This window comes from Vigna umbellata, chromosome 5 (assembly GCF_029865625.1).
Source record: "Vigna umbellata cultivar VRB3 chromosome 5, Vumbellata_1.0, whole genome shotgun sequence".
In the NCBI taxonomy this organism is placed as follows: domain Eukaryota; kingdom Viridiplantae; phylum Streptophyta; class Magnoliopsida; order Fabales; family Fabaceae; genus Vigna; species Vigna umbellata.
In genome coordinates this window covers 3,094,253-3,113,853 of record NC_142169.1, presented here as the reverse complement: position 1 = coordinate 3,113,853, position 19,601 = coordinate 3,094,253, and the positions used below count along the sequence as shown (strand labels likewise).

At 38.8% G+C, this 19,601-nt stretch overlaps 2 protein-coding genes across 2 annotated transcripts; one reads left to right on the top strand and one right to left on the bottom strand.

Moving 5' to 3' along the window:
• Positions 1-3,136: 3,136 nt before the first annotated feature.
• LOC148197529 (uncharacterized) lies at positions 3,137-6,330 on the bottom strand. The gene is made up of 5 exons (XM_088114948.1): positions 6,223-6,330; positions 4,836-5,556; positions 4,308-4,751; positions 3,728-4,211; positions 3,137-3,164 (listed from the first exon to the last, which is right to left on the bottom strand). Exons 1-5 carry the CDS (start codon positions 6,328-6,330, stop codon positions 3,137-3,139), a joined length of 1,785 nt encoding a protein of 594 aa, XP_087971074.1.
• A 10,315-nt stretch (positions 6,331-16,645) lies between these two features.
• On the top strand, positions 16,646-18,449 carry LOC148197528 (uncharacterized). Its single transcript, XM_088091674.1, has 4 exons — positions 16,646-16,820; positions 16,894-17,109; positions 17,782-17,952; positions 18,081-18,449. Exons 1-4 carry the CDS (start codon positions 16,815-16,817, stop codon positions 18,132-18,134), a joined length of 447 nt encoding a protein of 148 aa, XP_087947800.1. The 5' UTR covers positions 16,646-16,814; the 3' UTR covers positions 18,135-18,449.
• Positions 18,450-19,601: the final 1,152 nt, after the last annotated feature.

Here is a 19,601-nt window from a genome sequence, read left to right as displayed (position 1 = left end):
TTAATAGCAACCACTATCACGGAATCATCATGCGTAAAACTTTTTTACTGCATCAGAATTGACTGGCAATGGTAACTCCTCTCCGTCCATTCTCGTGAGAATTAGTGCCCCACCAGAAAATGCTTTCTTCACTACAAATGGCCCTTCATAATTTGGAGTCCATTTGCCTCTATGATCCTTTTGTATGGGTAGAATCTTCTTCAACACCAGCTCACCTTCATGAAATTCTCTTGGGTGTACCTTTTTGTCAAATGCCTTCTTCATTCTTCTTTGGTACAATTGTCCATGGCATACTGCTGTTAGTCTTTTTTCATCGATGAGATTGAGCTGGTCGAAACGAGCTTGAACCCACTCAGCCTCTTCTAACTGGGTTTCCATTAAAACTCGTAAGGATGGAATTTCCACTTCAAACGGAAGTACTGCCTCCATTCCATATACAAGCGAGAAAGGCGTTGCCCCAGTCGATGTTCGTACCGAAGTGCGATAACCATGTAAAGCAAAAGGAAGCATTTCATGCCAATCCTTATATGTGACCACCATCTTCTGCACAATCTTCTTGATATTTTTATTAGCAGCCTCTACTGCCCCATTCATCTTTGGACGATAAGGAGAAGAATTAAGATGATGAATTTTGAACTCCTCACATAACTCTGTCATCATCTGGTTGTTCAAGTTAGTGGCATTATCAGTGATGATCCTGTTAGGGAGCCCGTATCTGCAAATCAACTCCCTTTTTATGAACTTGGTCACCACCTTTCTAGTCACATTAGCATAAGAAGCGGCCTCAACCCACTTGGTGAAGTAGTCGATTGCAACTAATATGAAACGGTGTCCATTTGACGCCTTTGGCTCTATAGCTCCGATGACATCTATTCCCCACATTGAAAAGGGCCATGGTGCAGACAACACGTTCAAGGTCGTGGGTGGAACATTGATATTACTTGCGTATACCTGGCATTTCTCACACTTTCTCACATGTGTACAACAATCATTTTCCATAGTCAACCAAAAATACCCCGCTCTCAGTATCTTCCTGGCCATTGAGTGCCCATTCATGTGTGTGCCAAATGTACCCTCGTGTACTTCTTTTAATATCAGCTCGGCTTCTTTTGCATCTACGCATCTAAGGAGAACCATGTCATGATTCCTCTTATATAAAATATCTCCACTCAAAATGAAGCTGCCAACCAACCTCCTTAACGCCCTTTTATCGTTTTCAGATGCCCTCTCTGGATATTCTCCGGTCCTAAGATAATGCTTGATATCAAAGTACCAAGGTTTACCATCTACCTCCTCTTCGATGAAATGACAATACGCTGGCTTCGCATGACTCTTCATTTCGATCATTGGCAATTCTGCATCTTGATCAACTTCAAACATCGATGACAAGGTAGCCAATGCGTCTGCTAATTGATTATCTTCTCGCGGTATATGATTAAACGTGATGGAATCGAAATACTCAATTAATCCCCTGATGTAAGCTTGGTATGGAATTAATTTAGTATCCCTAGTCTCCCATTCTCCCTTCAATTGATGGATGACCAAAGCTGAATCTCCATATACATCCAGAATTTTTGCTTTAGACTCTATTGCTGCTCGAATACCCATAGCACAAGCTTCATATTCTGCGATATTATTCGTGCAATTAAAACACAACCTTGCCGTCATTGGAATGTATTGATTCTTAGGAGAGATAAGCACTGCCCCTATTCCATGCCCCATTACATTCGAGGCCCCATCGAATAATACCGTCCAGGCTTTTTCATTTTTGTCCTCTTTGTTCTCAGCAAATAAAGCCATGATATCTTCATCAGGAAATTCAGGTTGCATTGGCTGATAATCATTAATGGGCTGATGGGCTAAATATTTCGCTAAAGCGCTACCCTTGATAGATTTCTGAGTAACATATACAATGTCGTACTCCGATAGTAGCATCTGCCATCGAGCTATCCTTCCAGTGAGAGCGGGTTTTTCGAAAATATACTTGATAGGATCCATTTTAGATATCAACCAAGTAGAGTGGCTCAACATGTATTGCCTTAAACGATGAGTAGCCCACGCCAGTGCACAACAAGTTCGCTCTAACGACGAATATCGTTGTTCGCAATCTGTGAATCTTTTGCTCAAGTAATATATAGCATGCTCTCTTTTCCCGTCTTCATCATGCTGACCCAATACACAACCCATTGAATTATCCAATACGGTCAAATACAAAATGAGCGGTCTTCCTGGCATAGGTGGACGCAATACAGGAGGGTCTTGCAGGTATTGTTTGACCTTTTCAAAAGCAACTTGACAATCTTCATTCCAGACTACGGCCTGATTTTTCCGTAGTAACTTGAACATTGGTTCACAAGTAGCAGTTAATTGGGAGATGAACCTAGCAATGTAGTTCAATCTTCCCAAAAAGCCTCGAACCTCCTTTTCTGTTCTGGGCGCAGGCATTTCCGTTATCGCTCTTACTTTGTCAGGATCAACTTCTATCCCTCTTTGGCTGACAATAAAGCCCAACAATTTTCCAGACTTTACTCCAAACGTGCATTTGGCAGGATTTAACCTGAGTTTGTACTTTCTCAGTCTCTCAAATAATTTCCTTAGATTGAAAATATGTTCCTCTTCTGATTCTGACTTTGCAATCATGTCATCCACATAAACTTCAATTTCCTTATGCATCATATCATGAAAGAGTGTCACCATTGCCCTTTGGTATGTTGCTCCAGCATTCTTGAGTCCGAAAGACATCACCTTATAACAGAATGTTCCCCATAACGTGATAAAGGTCGTTTTTTCCATATCTTCCGGTGCCATTTTAATTTGATTATATCCCGAGAATCCGTCCATGAACGAAAATAACGAAAATTTGGCCGTATTATCAACCAGAGTATCGATGTGTGGTAACGGGAAATTATCCTTCGGACTTGCACGATTCAAATCACGATAGTCAACACACATCCGAACTTTCCCATCCTTCTTAGGCACTGGTACAACATTCGCTACCCATTGTGGGTATCTTGCCACAGCCAAAAATCCTGCGTCAAATTGCTTTTGGACCTCCTCTTTAATTTTTAGTGACATTTCCGGCTTCATTCGTCTTAGTTTTTGCTTGGTTGGAGGGCATTCTGGCTTCAGTGGGAGCCTATTCTGCACAATATCGGTATCTAGACCTGGCATGTCATTGTAAGACCATGCGAACACATCTTTAAACTCCTTCAACAGGGCACGCAAACTTTCCCTCACTTCCGTTTTCATACTAGTACCGATTTTCACTTCCCTTATCTCATCCTTCTCTCCCAAGTTGAGTATTTCAATCTCCTCCTGATGGGGTTTTATCTCCTTAGATTCTTGTTCCACTAATCTCAACAATTCTGGAGAGGGTTCCACATCATCTTCGAAATCATCTTCCATATTATTGATAGGATGCTCAAAATTAGGAACATTGATATCATTATTTTCAAAACAATCATTGTCACATCTGCATCATTTAAATTTATGAAAAAGTATAAATAAATAAGATAAACAAAGAAAAATGCCAAATGATGATGAAATGCAACTTTATTATCACGCTGAGTGAAAAGTAAAAAAGAATCAATCCGCAAAACCTCAGTTCTAAAGCCCCAATTGAAACTATAAGCTTAATTAAAACTATTAGATTTTGTTCACATTAAGCATCACAGGTAAATCCAGTGTTTCCCAATTGTTGAGTTGAGTATCAGGGGAGCAAGCCCACACAAAGCTCAAACTTTGAGGCCTTTCTTCATCCTCCACAGCTGCTATCTGGTCAGTGTTGATCCATCCAGCACTGCGGAAGCTTTCCTTGATGTCAACAATGTGAATTTTGCTCTCTCTGGGCCCTCGTCTTTCTGCACGGGCCAAACTGCGGTCTTTTTTTTCTTCAATCATCCTTTTCCTGTCTTCCTTGGTAGGTTTGTACCCCAAGCCATATCTGTTCTTGTTTTCAACGATTTCTAGAGGGAATGCTCGCCCCTGCCGATATTTGCCCAAACCTTCCCCATATATATAGCCCTCTTTTATCATAATCTTGGCCATCATAATAGAAGCACATGATAGATGAGGATTTACTGGAAACGATTCCACACAAGCATTTCCCACAATCTCCAACGATTGGAAGGCTGTCTCGAGAGCTTCTTCAGCCGCCTCGATGTAGCGCGTGGATGATGGCCCACTCACAAGAAGATCCTCTTCTCCTGATACTATCACCAGCTTATCTCCCATCACATACTTCAACTTCTGGTGTAGTGTAGAAGGCACAACTCCAGCCGAATGGATCCATGGGTGCCCCAACAGACAACTATAAGCTGGCAGGATATCCATAACCTGGAATGTTATTTGAAAGACACACGGGCCAACTTGCATTGGTAATTCCACCTCTCCCATCACTTCTCTTTTACTACCATCAAACGCCCTCACAATCATTGAACTCGGCCTCATATGCATTCCTTCGCAAGGTAGCTTTTCCAAGGTTGCTTTCGGCATAACATTCAAAGAGGACCCATTGTCCACTAAAACACGCGCTATAACATGATCCAAGCATTTCACAGAGACGTGAAGAGCCTTGTTATGCCCTCTTCCTTCAGCAGGTATCTCTTCATCCGTAAAGGTGAGATAATTATTAGCAACAATATTGCCAACAATACCCTCGAATTTATTCAACGACATACCTTGCTCCACGTGAGCCTCACTGAGTATCTTCATTAGCAACTTTCTGTGTGATGCCGAATGCATGAGCAAGTCTAACAAGGATATACGAGCAGGCATACGGTTTAACTGTTCCACCACCTTATATTCACTTTGTTGTATGAATTTTAAAAATTCACAAGCCTCCTCTTTAGAAACCTCTCTCCTCTCTTCCTTGTCGGGGATCTCCTCTGTCTGTGCACCCTTCCCTTTTAAGAATTCTTTTGCCTTCGCGGCCATCGTTGCTTCATTATCATTAACCCTTTCTCGTGCCAACTCTGGTGATGTAAAAATTTGACCACTCCTAGTCATTCCACCTATCCCTGATATGTTTTTGACGACAGGGTCAACGCTTTGTGCTTCGCTTGACTCATGCGTCCCATATCTCCATGGGACGGCTTTTTCGTTCTTGTAAGGAAAAGGAGTTGGTACACGGATAACAACGGGCGACCTTTCTTGAGCTGGTGGGATAGAGGTAATCTTAGTGAAATGAATCACCAATGGTTCTGGTACAATCATGCCGGATTCATCACCAGTTTGTGCAAATACATCACCCTCCTCCCTCTTGTAGCATACCTGCATCAGACCACGATCTAGCAGGTCTTGCAGAATTTCTTCAAACTTAATACACTCCTCAATAGAGTGCTCAACATTTGGGTGGAGCGCGCATGCCATACTCTCATCATAATCACCCTTCAAGATACCCACTTTCAGCAACGCCTCCAAAATAAACCTCCTAGAGCTCCTGACTTCTTTCACATTTCTCACCAGCTCATGTTCTTTCACTTCGACAGCATTCGTCAAAGCACTTCCATGCCCTGATAAAGGATTGGCCTCGACACTAGGCTTATCCTCTTGGAACTTTAACCACCCAGAATCAATTAGAGTCTGCACTTTATGCTTGAAAGCCAGACACCTCTCAGTGGAATGACCAGCGGCCCCTCCATGATAACTACACTTTGCATCTGCATCATAACCTCTTGGGTACGGAGGCTGCAAAGGCTTCAGGGGACAAACGACAACTAGACCTTGTTTGATAAGATGAGGCAATAATTTCGTGTAAGTTGTAGGAATTGGGGTAAAGTTAACATAATTTCTTTCTTGGTTCCTTCTTGGATAAGCATTTGGACCCACATTCATATTGGAACCTACGTTTGCCCCTCCCCTCCAATTATTCGTCGGGATGTATTGTGGTTGATAGTACCCTGGTTGTTGTTGAGGCCTAATTTGATGACCAAATGACGCGTTAGCTGCATGTGGATGTTGACCCCAGTATGGTCGATAGTTATGAGTGGGAGCCTGACCTCTCCACACGGGGGTTGCAAATGTTGCATGCACATCTCCCTCTTTTCTTTTCCCTGAGTTGAAATTGGGTTTTTTGGAATTTGCACCCGCCGACGAGCCATATGCAATCTTCCCATTTTTCAACCCGATCTCTATTCGCTCGCCTATCTCGATGATATCGGCAAAATTTGAAGATACATTTCCCACCATATGTTCATAAAATGGTGGTTGGAGCGTATTTACAAACATTGCCACCATTTCTCTATCATACAAAGGTGGCTCAACTTGTGCAGCCAAATCCCTCAACTGTTGAGCATACTCCTTAAAACTTTCGTTGTCTTTCTTCGACATGTTTTGCAGCTGTAAACGATCTGGCGCCACATGTTTATTGTATATGTACTGTTTCACAAAAGCATCAGCCAAGTCTGCCCAACAACGAATTCGAGTCGGCTCCAAATGAGTATACCAGTTTAATGCCACTCCAACCAAACTATCTTGAAAAACATGAATGAGCAGCTGCTCATCATAAGCATATGCAGCCATCTTTCTGCAAAACATGGTCAGATGGCTCTTAGGTCATGTATTTCCCTTATACTTCTCAAAATCTGGCGCCTTGAACTTATGTGGTATTTTGACGCCAGGAACCAAGCTCAATCTGGCAACATCTCCGAATCCATAACTTTCATACCCCTCAACAGCCCTCAATCTTGCCTCTAGGCTCTCAAGTTTATCCTTTGCTCCGTCGACATTACTAATTACCCCCTGAAACGAGGTATGTGGTGCAGCCCCTGTAGAAAAGCCCTCTCCGGTAATCACAGGTGGCACCGAAGTTACTCGTATTCCATCAGACATGTTTGCATGCATTCCTTCGTTTACCATAGGTGCGGACATTACAACATGTCCCTGTGTACTGATTGGCGGTATGTTGACAATGGTAGGGAAAGAGAATGAAGTCTGCTCCCCTTCTGTGTATTCTCCCACAGGTGGGGTGTAACCTGGAGGTAATCCATACATTGGGAACGGAACATATTGGCTCCCAGAACTGAACACCGGAGGGTAATATTGAGCACTTCCCTCAACTTGCGCAGGCGTCGTCCCTCCCGTAGTCTTTAGGGCTTCGAGAGCCGCCAAAATCTGGGCCATCTGATCCTTCAACTGGCTGACATCAGCCTTAATAGATTCGTGTGACTGCTCCCAATTCTCCATGACCTTTGAGTTAGCTCTGGTCCTGTACGGATGTCGTGGAAAATTTGCCGTTGTTTTCTCACTTGTACTGCTGATTATTTTTTATTAAATTAAATTAGATAAGGATGAAAAATGCAAAACAAAAGAAAACATGATGCATGCTAGTGATAAGTGGAAATCACAGGATAACGATGACAATACTGATGGAAAATTAACACAAGCCGATACCAAACAAACATCCCCTATCTTTCATTTAAAGAAAATTTGATCCATTACATAGTCTAAGGAACAAAACACATAATTCTGATGTACATCAATCCCGCGCCCGGGCAATGAAAGATTTCATCTCTCCCACCAACCATTTACAATGATTAATAAACAATTCTATTTCCGCTGGTGAATTACGAAAATGAGTACTAGCTTCAGCATTCGACACCATCTTGGGGATGTCTTCAATTGCCCCATTTGCCAAAGCAGCCAACTGAGAGAAGCTTTCCTTCCAGTGCTTTACAGCCATTTCTTGCTTTGCGATGTGCTCTTTCATTTGCTTTATCAAGGCCTGATGCCTTTCTTCAAATTCTATCGACCTCCATCGCTCCTCCTGTTCTTCAATATATTCCTCCATTTGTTTTATCAGAGTTCGATGCTCTTCTTCTGCTTCTGCTAGCTTCCAACGCTCCCGGTTCATATCCGCCTCAAACGACATGGCCATCTCTTTCATCTCATGCCCCGCTTTTTCTACCTGAACCTGCGCTTCTCTTAGTCTCTTCAAGGCTTCTCGCTTATCTCTTTTGGCTTCTTCGTAGAGGTGCTTCCACTGCTTTCCCTCTTCTAAAGCCACCTTCTTCTCATTTACCCTCATGGATAATTCCTTACTCGCGGCCGTTAGATCCTGTTTCACTCGAAATGTATAATCCCTCTCAGCCTTCTGGCTTTTGACAATGTTTTCATAAGCTCGCGACTTTTCTTCATTTTCACTTCTCATATCCACAAGATCATTACGCGCCCTTTGTAATTCGTTCTCCAACCTAGCATTTCTCACCTTCAATTTCTCCATCTCAGCCTTCAATTGTTGCACCTCTTCACTTTCTGGGGCTTGGGATGGTCCTTCACTAGTTGATTGATCTTTGATTGGCTTGAAAGGCAATTTGACTACTTTCACTCTCTCCAGAATCCAGGTATGATAACTAACCCTGCTATCCACTACTCCATCCCTCAAGTCCTTCTCTGCTCGAACAACATTTTCCCAGGCGCTTTTAACCTTTCTTAACAATTCGATGAAATGCCCGTCTTCGTAATAAATGAATAGGGTAGCAAGGTAATCTGATGAAGGTGCCCCTTTTATAGGATGCCCAAATTGTCTTTGCACCAAAAGGGGGTTGTAATTGATACAGTACCGGGCACCTATGAGAGGCACATTAGGAAAACTACCGCAATGCTGTATAGCCAGTTTATTTCCGAGCCAAGGAAGGCGCCATTTTATACTTCTTTCGCTCAAGCCAGCAAGGAATCGGGCCCAATTGTTTCCTCCTTTACCTTTAAGCCCTTGGTGTGACAAAGTCTCCGATAGACTCTTGACGTCGACCATCTCCTTAAACACGCGCGTTGTCATCCATGTATACAACGCCGGTAAGCAACAAAGAATCTTCTTTCCCTTTCTCTCATGGCAAAAACTCAAGGTCCCATAAACATCCGCAAGAACTGCTGTTACAGGATTCTCTGATCTGGTTTTACTCGCCACGAAGACGTCTTTCGCAGCGTAATCCACGAATTCTTCTATTTTGGGAAACAAGACAATGCCATATATGGCAAGGGCTAATACATCTATGAAAGTTTCCCAATCCTCTTTATCAGCCAAGTGATGTAAATACTGCTCTAGATATCCCTGTGATAACCCATGCACTTGATTCCTCATCATCATCCTGTCTTCAAGCTCCTTGGGATGTAATTTCATGATGGTAGCAATGGTGGGTATAGAGGCATGATGCTCTAAATGTTGATAGGGAGTGGTGCCCTCCAGTGGCAAACCCAAGATATGCTCGAACTCCTCTATGGTTGGCGCCAACTGAAAGTCTTGAAATGTGAAACATCGAAGCGGAGAATCATAATATTGTGCCAAGGCTGTGATAGCGGGTATTTGTACTTCAACCTCCATTAAATTCAACAAATTTCCATATCTTCTTTGAAAGGTTTCTCTCTTTATAGTCTTAAGCCTTTTGCCCAAGTTTATCAGCCCGGTCAAGTTTCCAACATGGGTCCTTAGACTATACTTCTTTCTTAAATCAGAAGAGTCGGTGTGCCGTGTGGCATCAGATCTTGTGTTAACATCCATCTCGTATGAAGTCAAGTAGGTACCTGTGATTTCCTTTAAAATTAACATGTTACTAAATGATGTATGAATATGATGCATGATAATAAAACAACATGACAAAACAAAGCACATGCATGGTATGAAATGTAATATCATAAAAAAATGAACAGTGTGAGGGTTACAGAAGTACATATTCCTCCCATCGTGCCCTAACAAAGGTTCACTGCTTTGAGTTCAAGGTCAAGTATATGCAATCTCACAAGGATGGTTCCCTGAACCTAAAGGTCAAAGGTTACTAGAGCTATGGCCCCCTTCATAGCATTTCCACAACAGTCGAGTAATCAACTAGGTGTGGAAACACATATGAAGAGAACAGACTCTAGCTGGAGTTCTCACGATAGCCAAACAGGAAGTACATCCCAGAGTGACACCGCTACACAACTCCTCTAATTCTAAGCTACGCTCAGACCCGGGTATAGGGCCCCACTCATGATATGCCGAAAGTGTGTGTGTGAAGGGAGAAAATTATGCACACCCAAACCCTCACCTGCAAAACAACCAGAAAAATTCCCAGGCAGATATAAACATATTGTCTACCCTAGGGTTCAATATTCCACAGTTATTGCAGTTATTCCAAACATCAAGCATAGATAGAGAAAAGGAAAAGAAAAACACAAAGCAGAATCACATCAAATTCGCGCATCTAATTAAATGGCTCGACTCTCTAAACATCCCCAGTGGAGTCGCCATCTGTCGCAACCGGAATCGCGACGGGACGACGATCCAAAAAGAAACGGGTTTATAAAAGAGATTTGGAGTCGCCACCATAGTTTATTTTGGAAAACTACGGAAAAACCATAAAACGATAAAGCACGGTCCACGAAAACCAAAGATTGGGTTCGGGAGTCGGTTACGCGTGGGGAAGGTGTTAGCACCCCACAACGCCTGCCCTAAGGCAGTACCTTTAACTAAATGCACGAATATGATGTGGTTTTCAAAATGTTTAATTATCCCCTAAAATAAAATTCTAAATAAACAAAACATATTTTTTAGTTTTTTGGGCCCGACAAGGATTGACCTTGCTCCTACGTATTCTCATTCAAAATGAGAAATCAGGGTTACGTAGTTCTAGCTAAGAGATTGTTTGTTGTTTGGAAAAGCAGATGTTTTTAATTTTTGGAGATTTTATGTTTTTAATATTTTCGAGAAAAAGAAGGTAATGAGTACTAGGCCAACGCGAACGGTCGCACGAGTACTCATACCTTTAAAACGATATTTAAATATGTTTAATTATTTTTAAAAAGAGAAATAACGACATTAAGCACTAGGACGATGCGACGATCACACGAGCACTCATACCGTTATTTACTTATTTAGGAAGACTTGAGAGTATTGAGTGCTAGGCTGATGCGGACGATCGCACGAGCACTCATACCCTCGTTTAATATTACGTAAATAAGAGAGAAAAGTATTGAACACTAGGACGATGCGAGCGATCACACAAGTGTTCAACCTTTAAACGTATTTTTGAAATTTTATTTAAGAAGAAGAAAAGGCTTTTTTAGCACAAGGACGACGCGAGCGGTCACACGTGTACTTAACCTTCAAAACGTATTTTTTATGTAAATTTATTTAAGGAAGAAGAAAAAGGTTTTTAGCACAAGGACGACGCGAGCGGTCACACGTGCGCTTAAACCTTTAAATATTTTTGTAATAATTTTTATAAAAAAGAAGAAGAGGTTTTTAGCACAAGGACGACGCGAGCGGTCACACGTGTGCTTAAACCTTTAAATATTTTTGTAATAATTTTTATAAAAAAGAAGAAGAGGTTTTTAGCACAAGGACGACGCGAGCGGTCACACGTGTGCTTAAACCTTTAAAAATATTCTTGTAAATTCTTTTATTTAACCTATAAATATTATATATTTCAGGATAAGTACATGTCTAAAATAAATAGATAGAACAAAATAAGATAAGAGAATAATAAATATATATAAAAAAAATATAAAAATAAAATAAATAAACAAAAGAAATCAAAGTGGCCGAACGAGCGTTCGTTGGGGATAGGACGAACGTTCACTGGTAAAGGACACTAAATGACGAGCGTTCGTCGAGAGAGATAACGAACGAACGTTTAAAAATGTGGGATGAATGACGAGCGTTCGTCGAGAGAGATAATGAACGGACGTTGGGAACGAAGGCTGAATGACGAACGCTCATTGAAGACATGACGAACGGACGTTGAGAAATTGAGGTTGAGAGACGAGCGTTCGTTGGGGAGATAATGAACGAACGTTTGGTCAGGAAGCTTAATGACGAACGCTCGTTATTGAAATGACGAACGGACGTTCATAAATGGAAGATTAAGGACGAACGCTCGTTATTGAAATGACGAACGGACGTTCATGAATGGAAGCTTAATGACGAACGCTCGTTATTGAAATGACGAACGGACGTTCATAAATGGAAGCTTAATGACGAACGCTCGTTATTGAAATGACGAACAGACGTTTAGACAGGGAAGCCTATGACGAACGCTCGTTATTGAAATGACGAACGGACGTTTAGACAGGGAAGCCTATGACGAACGCTCGTTGTTGAGATGACGAACGGACGTTTAGACAGGGAAGCCTATGACGAACGCTCGTTATTGAAATGACGAACGAACGTTCGTTGGGGAGATGGCTATCAAACGGTCCGTCCAAGAAACGGCCGAACGGACGTTTGAATAAGAGGCTAAATAACGAGCGTTCAAAAAAAAGGCCCAAGGTTCCCGGACGTGCGTTCAATTCTGGGCCTGGCCCAGTTGAATGGTTTCTAACCTAGAATTTCCTAGGGGTTCAGGAGGTTCATCCTCATTCTCCACTCCCCAGCTCACGCCTTCTCTAGAGACCCAAGGTCTCCTGCTTGGCACCACAAACTCACTGCCGCCTCTGCCATAGCCGGCCACCGTCGCCTCAACCAGAGCACGCCTTGGCCTCGCCGGCGGCAACTCGCGCCACCAGAACCACCACCCGCCACGACGCCACCGTCTCCACCTTTCTCTTTTCGAAAACAGCGATTCTCAGGGAGGGTCTTCCTCCGCGTTCATTTTCGATCCCCTCAGCACTACTATCCTAATCTAGTGTTCTACAACGGGATGGTGAGCCTGAAGGTGGTGGCGTGGGCCCTTTCCTAGGTTGGACAAGAATGAATGGAAGGGGAGATTGGTGTTGCGTGGTTGAAGGCGACGGTGAACGACACAGTGACCAATCCCTGTTTTGGCTCAGTGAAGGTAAAGTATGGGCTGGTGTTTGGGTGCTGGAAATTGGTCATTGTTCTAGGCTGTGGCTTTGTATAATGCGGGTTGAGGATGATGGTGTTATGCGTGAGTTGGAATGGAGGTTCCAATGGATGAATAAGGCGGTGGCCGTGAGGCGTTGGTAGCGGCCGTGGGTGAATATGGATGATGGTTGATGAGTGGATGAGGGAATGAGGTTTGGTTGAGTAAATGGAGAAATACAAAGTTTGCGAGACCGTGATGATGGGTGGGAGATGCAGTAGTGAATGAAGATGAACACGGGTATTGGAAATCAAGTGTTGGAGGTGAAGATTGATGATGTTTGGTAATAACGAACATATACGAATATCTAGTGCATTCAACAATATTCATATACAAATTTAACAACAATCGGAGATATGCTCCTGAACAAGTAACCAACTCAGTAGAACAAGGAGTGTTAGATATTACTTACCTCTCGATTGCCACTGCCAACCTTGCGTCTCCAATGGGTTTTTTCCTCCTCCTTTGGCTGGCGTCTCTCTTTTTCTCCAGGTGAAAAATGGTGAATCTGGATGATGATCCCCAGACAAAGGTCCCCCGTGTGTCCTCTCTCTTTCTTTTTCTCTCCCTTATCCAACCAAATCCTTCCCCCAAAATCTTGGAAAATATTCTTTTCTAACCACCTGGTCCCCCTCCTTTAGACACGCCTCCCATCCGTCACCTCCACGTTTTTTATTTCCTTTTTTTTTAATTTTTATTTTATTTTTTAATTATTTTCAGTTTTAATTTTATTTTTCAATTTTTTAATTATTTTGATTAATTAACTCTATTAAAACAAATTGAAGATAAGAAAAATAGAAATTGAATTAAAAGCAAAAATCTAAATACATAAAAATAGAATAAAACAAAAAGGTAAAATAAAATAAAATAAAATAAAAAAAAACCAATAAAAACATATTTTTTCAACCCGGACAAAATTGAGTGTTGACAATATATTTTATAAAAAAAAGTTTAATTATCAATTATTAGATGTGAATATTTTATTATTTGTAAGGTTTAATAGCCAATTTAGTCCCCACTTTGGTTGAAAAATCTCAATTTAGTCCCTCGTTATAAAAGTGTTTTACATTAGTCCTAACTTTTAAAATAGTGGGTCAGATTGGTCCCTTTCGTTAAATATAAGTTAACGAAATTAATGGATGATGATGTGACACAGCTTAAAACTGATGTGTTAGATTGGTCCCTCGTTAGCTTTAAGTTGTGTCACATCATCATCCATTAATTTTGTTAACTTATATTTAACAGAAAAGACCAATCTGACCCACTATTTTAAAAGTTAGGACTAATTCAAAACACTTTTATAACGAGGGACTAAATTGAGATTTTTCAACCAAAGTGAGGACTAAATTGGCTATTAAACCTATTTGTAAATATTTTAAATTTTGATGTCAATAATCAATTATATTGTTTTAGTATTTGATGATATTTCTCCGTAATAAAAAAACATTATTTTGAAAGCAAGTTTCATCCAATTCAATTCTTTTGTAAGTTATTTACCAACTTGTTTTGTTTTGGATCAATTAAGAATTATTTGTAACAAAAACCTAATTAAGCATGTTGTATTATGGAGATACTAGTTACTTCACTACAATTACTTAATTACAAGAAAACTATTAAATAAAAATTAATTAAGAATTAATCATTATATTATCTAACGTAGATATAATTTTATAAATTAAAAATTATACGTAAATTAAAATTTACATATTAAAATTTAAATTAAACTCTAATATTGATTACCAAAATTTTATTTACATTAAAAATATATTGCTATAATTTTTTATTATTATTACTTCTCACATATTAAATTAAAAAAATAATAATTTCTACATATTTTGATATTTTTAATTATTGTATTGTTATGATGAGATACTTGCGCTACCACGCTCGTATAAGCTGGCGACCTTATGCACATGTTAACCAAACATCTTGAAGTTACTTTACTTTCTTTCCCTGTTATTTTATTTAGAGTTCCTCAAAAAGTTTTATACTGTGTGTCCATGTCCAGTGAATTTGAGTCTCTGAAGTGTTTTAAATTGCAATCAAGCCCTTCATGTTTCAGTATTTTATAATTTTTATTGAACTAACAATCACAGTTACGAGTAGTTCCCAATGCTTTTTTATTCAGCTAACAAAGTAGGGTTTTTGACTTCTTGGTGAGACCCTTAGGTATATCCACAAGTTTCGGTCCTTTAGATTTTGACTTTTCCCCAATTCGAAACTTGATACAATAAAAGTAGTGAGAGACTCTTAATTTCAAAATATAAATCATCTCATTAGATTAAATATTTCATCTACTAATAAATGTAAAGAAAATAAAAATATTAAAAACGTAGAGGGATTTAATCATTCTTACATTAATTCTCAAACTAAGCACATTTACTGCTACATTTCATGAAAAAATATTATATGCTCTCACATCATATCACATGCTATGTGATGCCGAACAAAACATGCCAGAATCTGACACAAAGAGCACTGGTTTTGGGCTCAAGAACACTTTGCTTTGCTAGGATCAAATTTTAACTTTGAGAAATTGTATAAAGAAAGATGTTTAGTAGGTCTGCGGTGTGTGATTAGTTTTATGCATAAATGAAGCATTGGAGAAGGCTGTGATTGTGTTTAGTTGTTGACCTATTCAATATTTTAACTTTTTTGTGGACCACTGTGTCTAATACAACACTGGCAAAGAGTCACGAGCATTCTCACAAACACTGAATGGGCATTTGCACGAAGCACCAAGTTCACTTCTGGTACGCGTGTGGGGAAATAAAGCTAAACCCAGCACAGTCTTTGAAGTGCCAAAAGGACCTTCATTATTCTGCATTTCACCATTTAATCACACGCACAAACCAAATCATAAATGCACTATGTCCAACTTCTTTCTATTTGTATGGTATTAGCCCCTTATCATTCCACAAAATCTCCAACTTTTCAGTTACTTATAAGTACAACAAAATATAAAATTAGTATTTCGTTATCATTGCCACCCCGTAATGTCTAATCTTTACAAATAAGCTGAGTTTTATAGTGTTAATGCAGAGTGAAGAACCAAAGTCAGTGTTTTTTAACAAGAGAAAAGTGAATATAAAATTTTCAGTAGTGTCATTTTTTAAGGTAATCTTTTAATGTATGAGACAGAAACTGACATGCAGGCTATGTCCTCTCCTCATATTCGCTTTCAACATGTAGTATATACAGACAAAAAGAAAAAAATAATAATTTATTCTCAAGTATGATAATATATAATATTTAAAATATTATTAAATTAATCATTGAAGAACTTTTATCACCGTTTTTAATCTTTTGAATATTTTATCACTAAATTAACTTGAAAGGTTTTACTTGTCTTTACATTGTTTGAACATAATAGCAAAGTTCAAAGCATTTTCATTTATTTTCATCTGAATCTATCTATCAACTTTAACGTTATACAAATTTCAGATTCTACTCATTAAAAATTCAAACATAAATCTCCAAAACTACACCCAAAATTTTATATCCTCGGACATAAATATTTTACCCAAATCTTGTACATTAATATTTATATCCTTGGACATAAAAGTTTTAACATGTACAAGTTAATGTAGCAATGAAACTTTGAACATGCAAAATGCTCTTGAACCGAACATTGAAAAACTTGGTACAACAACCATGACAGTTAAAAAGTATATACCAATCACCTCAAAAAAAAGTTGTAAGAAAAGGAAGATAAAATTTAAAATGAATCATACCTCAGTGTCCTTCTGTCTCAAAACCGTGAAACTTCTTTATCTATCTGCTTTCTTTCCAATTAAAATTACTTTATTTCCCTTTAGATCCCATACCTCATACCCCATTACCCCAAACTTTTTACCCTCTCTCTCTCTCTTTTTCTTGCTACTTCATCAAACACTGTCACAGCCCACATGCACTCTTCTCTTTTTTAAACCCACGCTCACGCAAACAAACAACATCACTCCATTTTCTAACCATTCTTTGAGACTCACTCTTCACTCACCACTTAGTTCGGTTGCAATGGAAGTAAGTCCTTTTGTTATGCCTTCAACACTCATGTTCTATGGTTTCTAATGCTTCTTTTGTCACTCTGCAACAGGAAGGCTACTACAAGAAGAAGAGCCAGGTGCCAGCATTTGGGAGCTGGGATTGGAACGATAATCTACCTTTCACACAGTGCTTTGAGACAGCGAGACAAGCTGGTTTGCTACGATGTAGCTACTCTGAATCTGAAGACCGTGATCTTTACGTTACAGGGGATTTGTACGAGAACAATGTTGTCACTCCAGCCATGATTGTTGTTCCTCGCAGAAGGGTATGTCTCACTCACTTCTTAGTCTCAAGTGTCAAGAATTAAGGATTTACTTGTAGCTATTCTTTTGTGAGTTCTCAAGCTTGTGATTAGGAGGGTACGTTAAACTTGAAAAATGTATTGCAAATAAAATAGTTTGTGAAGAATATGGTAAATTGTAAATAGCCCCCTTAATTTGTTTTTATCTCATTATAACTCTATTTTCTTCCAACCCCTTTTCCCTTTTTACTGCTGTAAATCCTGTTTAAGGATGCACAAGCAGAATCTCATTTTGAAAAGAAGTACAGTGGCTGAAAAGAACGTGAAATTATCAAAGTACGTGGTGAAGAAAACGAAATTATATATGTACATCACAATCATAGATGTGGGGTTAGACCTGTTGAATTTGAAAGCAATTTTGCCTTTTTTTTTTCTCTGGTTTCTAAATGTGAAATGATACCATGACCCACGCGTGGCAGAGCGTGAAGAATTGATCACACGATCTCTTGTACCAAGTTGATTTTTTCTTCTTTTTTTCATGTGCAACTAAAGACTAATGCCAGAACAAACTGATAAAGTTGAAATTTTTTCATTAAAGGAAAAAACTTTGGTAGCTAAGAATTAATGGGTAGAGAGACACGTAGCCTCAAAGACGCCTTTATGTAAAGCATTTGCATTTTGTTTTTGACATTTCAGAAAAAGGTGTTTGACCAACATGAAAGAGAAACAAAATTGAAGAATTGGATCAGTGATGATGTGGATAATTCACCACCCAGTTCACCACCATCGCGAAGGCCAACTTCTAAGCCTGTTGATGAGGACTTGTACAAGATCTCACCAGGGCTTCTTTATGCCAAAGCTAAAAAGGTGCAACCCCACACACCTTTTACTTTTTTTTTTTCTAACTGATTTTCAAAGTTTTGGACTCTTTGCATCTTTTGATGAAGTCCTGAGCACTTACTAAGTGTGTTTCTTTCTCATTTTATTGGATGCAGAAGAGAGGTCTGTGTTTTTTTTCTAGTTGCTTGTTGCCAACTTGCATTTCTTGAAGCTCACAGAAGGGTCTATGCCAATGTATATATAAGTGAAATAGAGAAATAGATACTTCGATTGAATGATGCTATGTGAAAGCAGCATATTTTGAGCCCAGTAAGATCATTATTATAGTGATGATCGACATGGGATGATCTTGTTGCCAATTTAGAGGGTGGCTTTTGGTTTCGCTTTTGCTTTTTTGCTTTTGCTTCTTAGTCTTTGATGTAATATGGTTGAGTTCTTGTTATGCCTACAAACTGGATTTGAAAAAGTGTGTAAAGAATGAGAAGAAAGGAAGTTCTTAGAAAAAGTTCATCTGTCCATATAGTTGACATTACAGCATATTTTGAAATAGAACTTCAAATTTAAGAAAAACGATGATAAAAAATCATGTAAACTTTAATATAAAACCCATTGCTTACAAAATTAATAAAAGAAATTATTTTTTTATTGCTAATGAGATGGAAGTTTGGATAATTTTCTTAGAGAATGCCTTTAATTATGAGTATGAAAAAGAAAGCATATGTTACTGACTCATCTTCAAACAACGGAATCTGATTGTTATTCCAAATTGAATCGTTTCTTCAGCAACACTCTGACGCAAAAGGATAAGTGTTCAAAAATTGAACAAAATGCATTTAAGTAATTGAGAAAAAGTTAAGAGAGGTAAAAAGGATGTCACGAAGAGAATGTTGTTGGAGAAGACTTAAATCCTTTTTATAGGTGAAGATAAACAATTTATGAAGAATGATTGTGGTTCTTCTAATCCATGTAATATTATTCAAGTAGTAATGAGATTGAGATGGAAGGGGTGACACTCTTTGGTCCTGTTTATTGATACAATTAAAAATTTCATCTTATTGAAATACTACATATTTTTATGTATGATGGTTGCTTTTTGGTATAAAGAGGGAAAAAAAGCTATATAGTCTGTCTAAAGTATATGAAGCAAGTCTTTTCCTAGAGGGTCTAGGACAAAATGCAGTGGCGTATCGTGTATTTTGGTGTTTTAATTAAGTGTGTAATAATTTACATTGATAATAGAAATTATTAGATAGGAGTGATAAGTTTGAACTAATAAGTTTGAACTAATTTAGATTTAAAAGATTAGAATGTGAGTTTGGAAAGTACGAGGTGAAAGATTGTCTTCAACTATTTTTTTTCTTCTTTGTCAAGATCCTTATATCAAATATTCTTCTTTGATTCCTCTAAAACTTTAACTCCAAGCTTGTTAGCACTAGATGTTATAAAACCCGGAAACAATGAAGTTATTAATTAGGTTTTTATGATAACAAAATTTATAAAAAAATAAAACTTAAGTAAAAATGATTTCAGCATTTCCCTTATGTTTCCCTGAAAGTAATTAACTATTCACGAGCATTGTTGCACACAGATTTATAGTTAAATTTACATTTTCTTTAAGGTATTTAGAAACAAGGAATAGAGATGATTTACAGATTTGACGGTTTTTTCAATCTTCG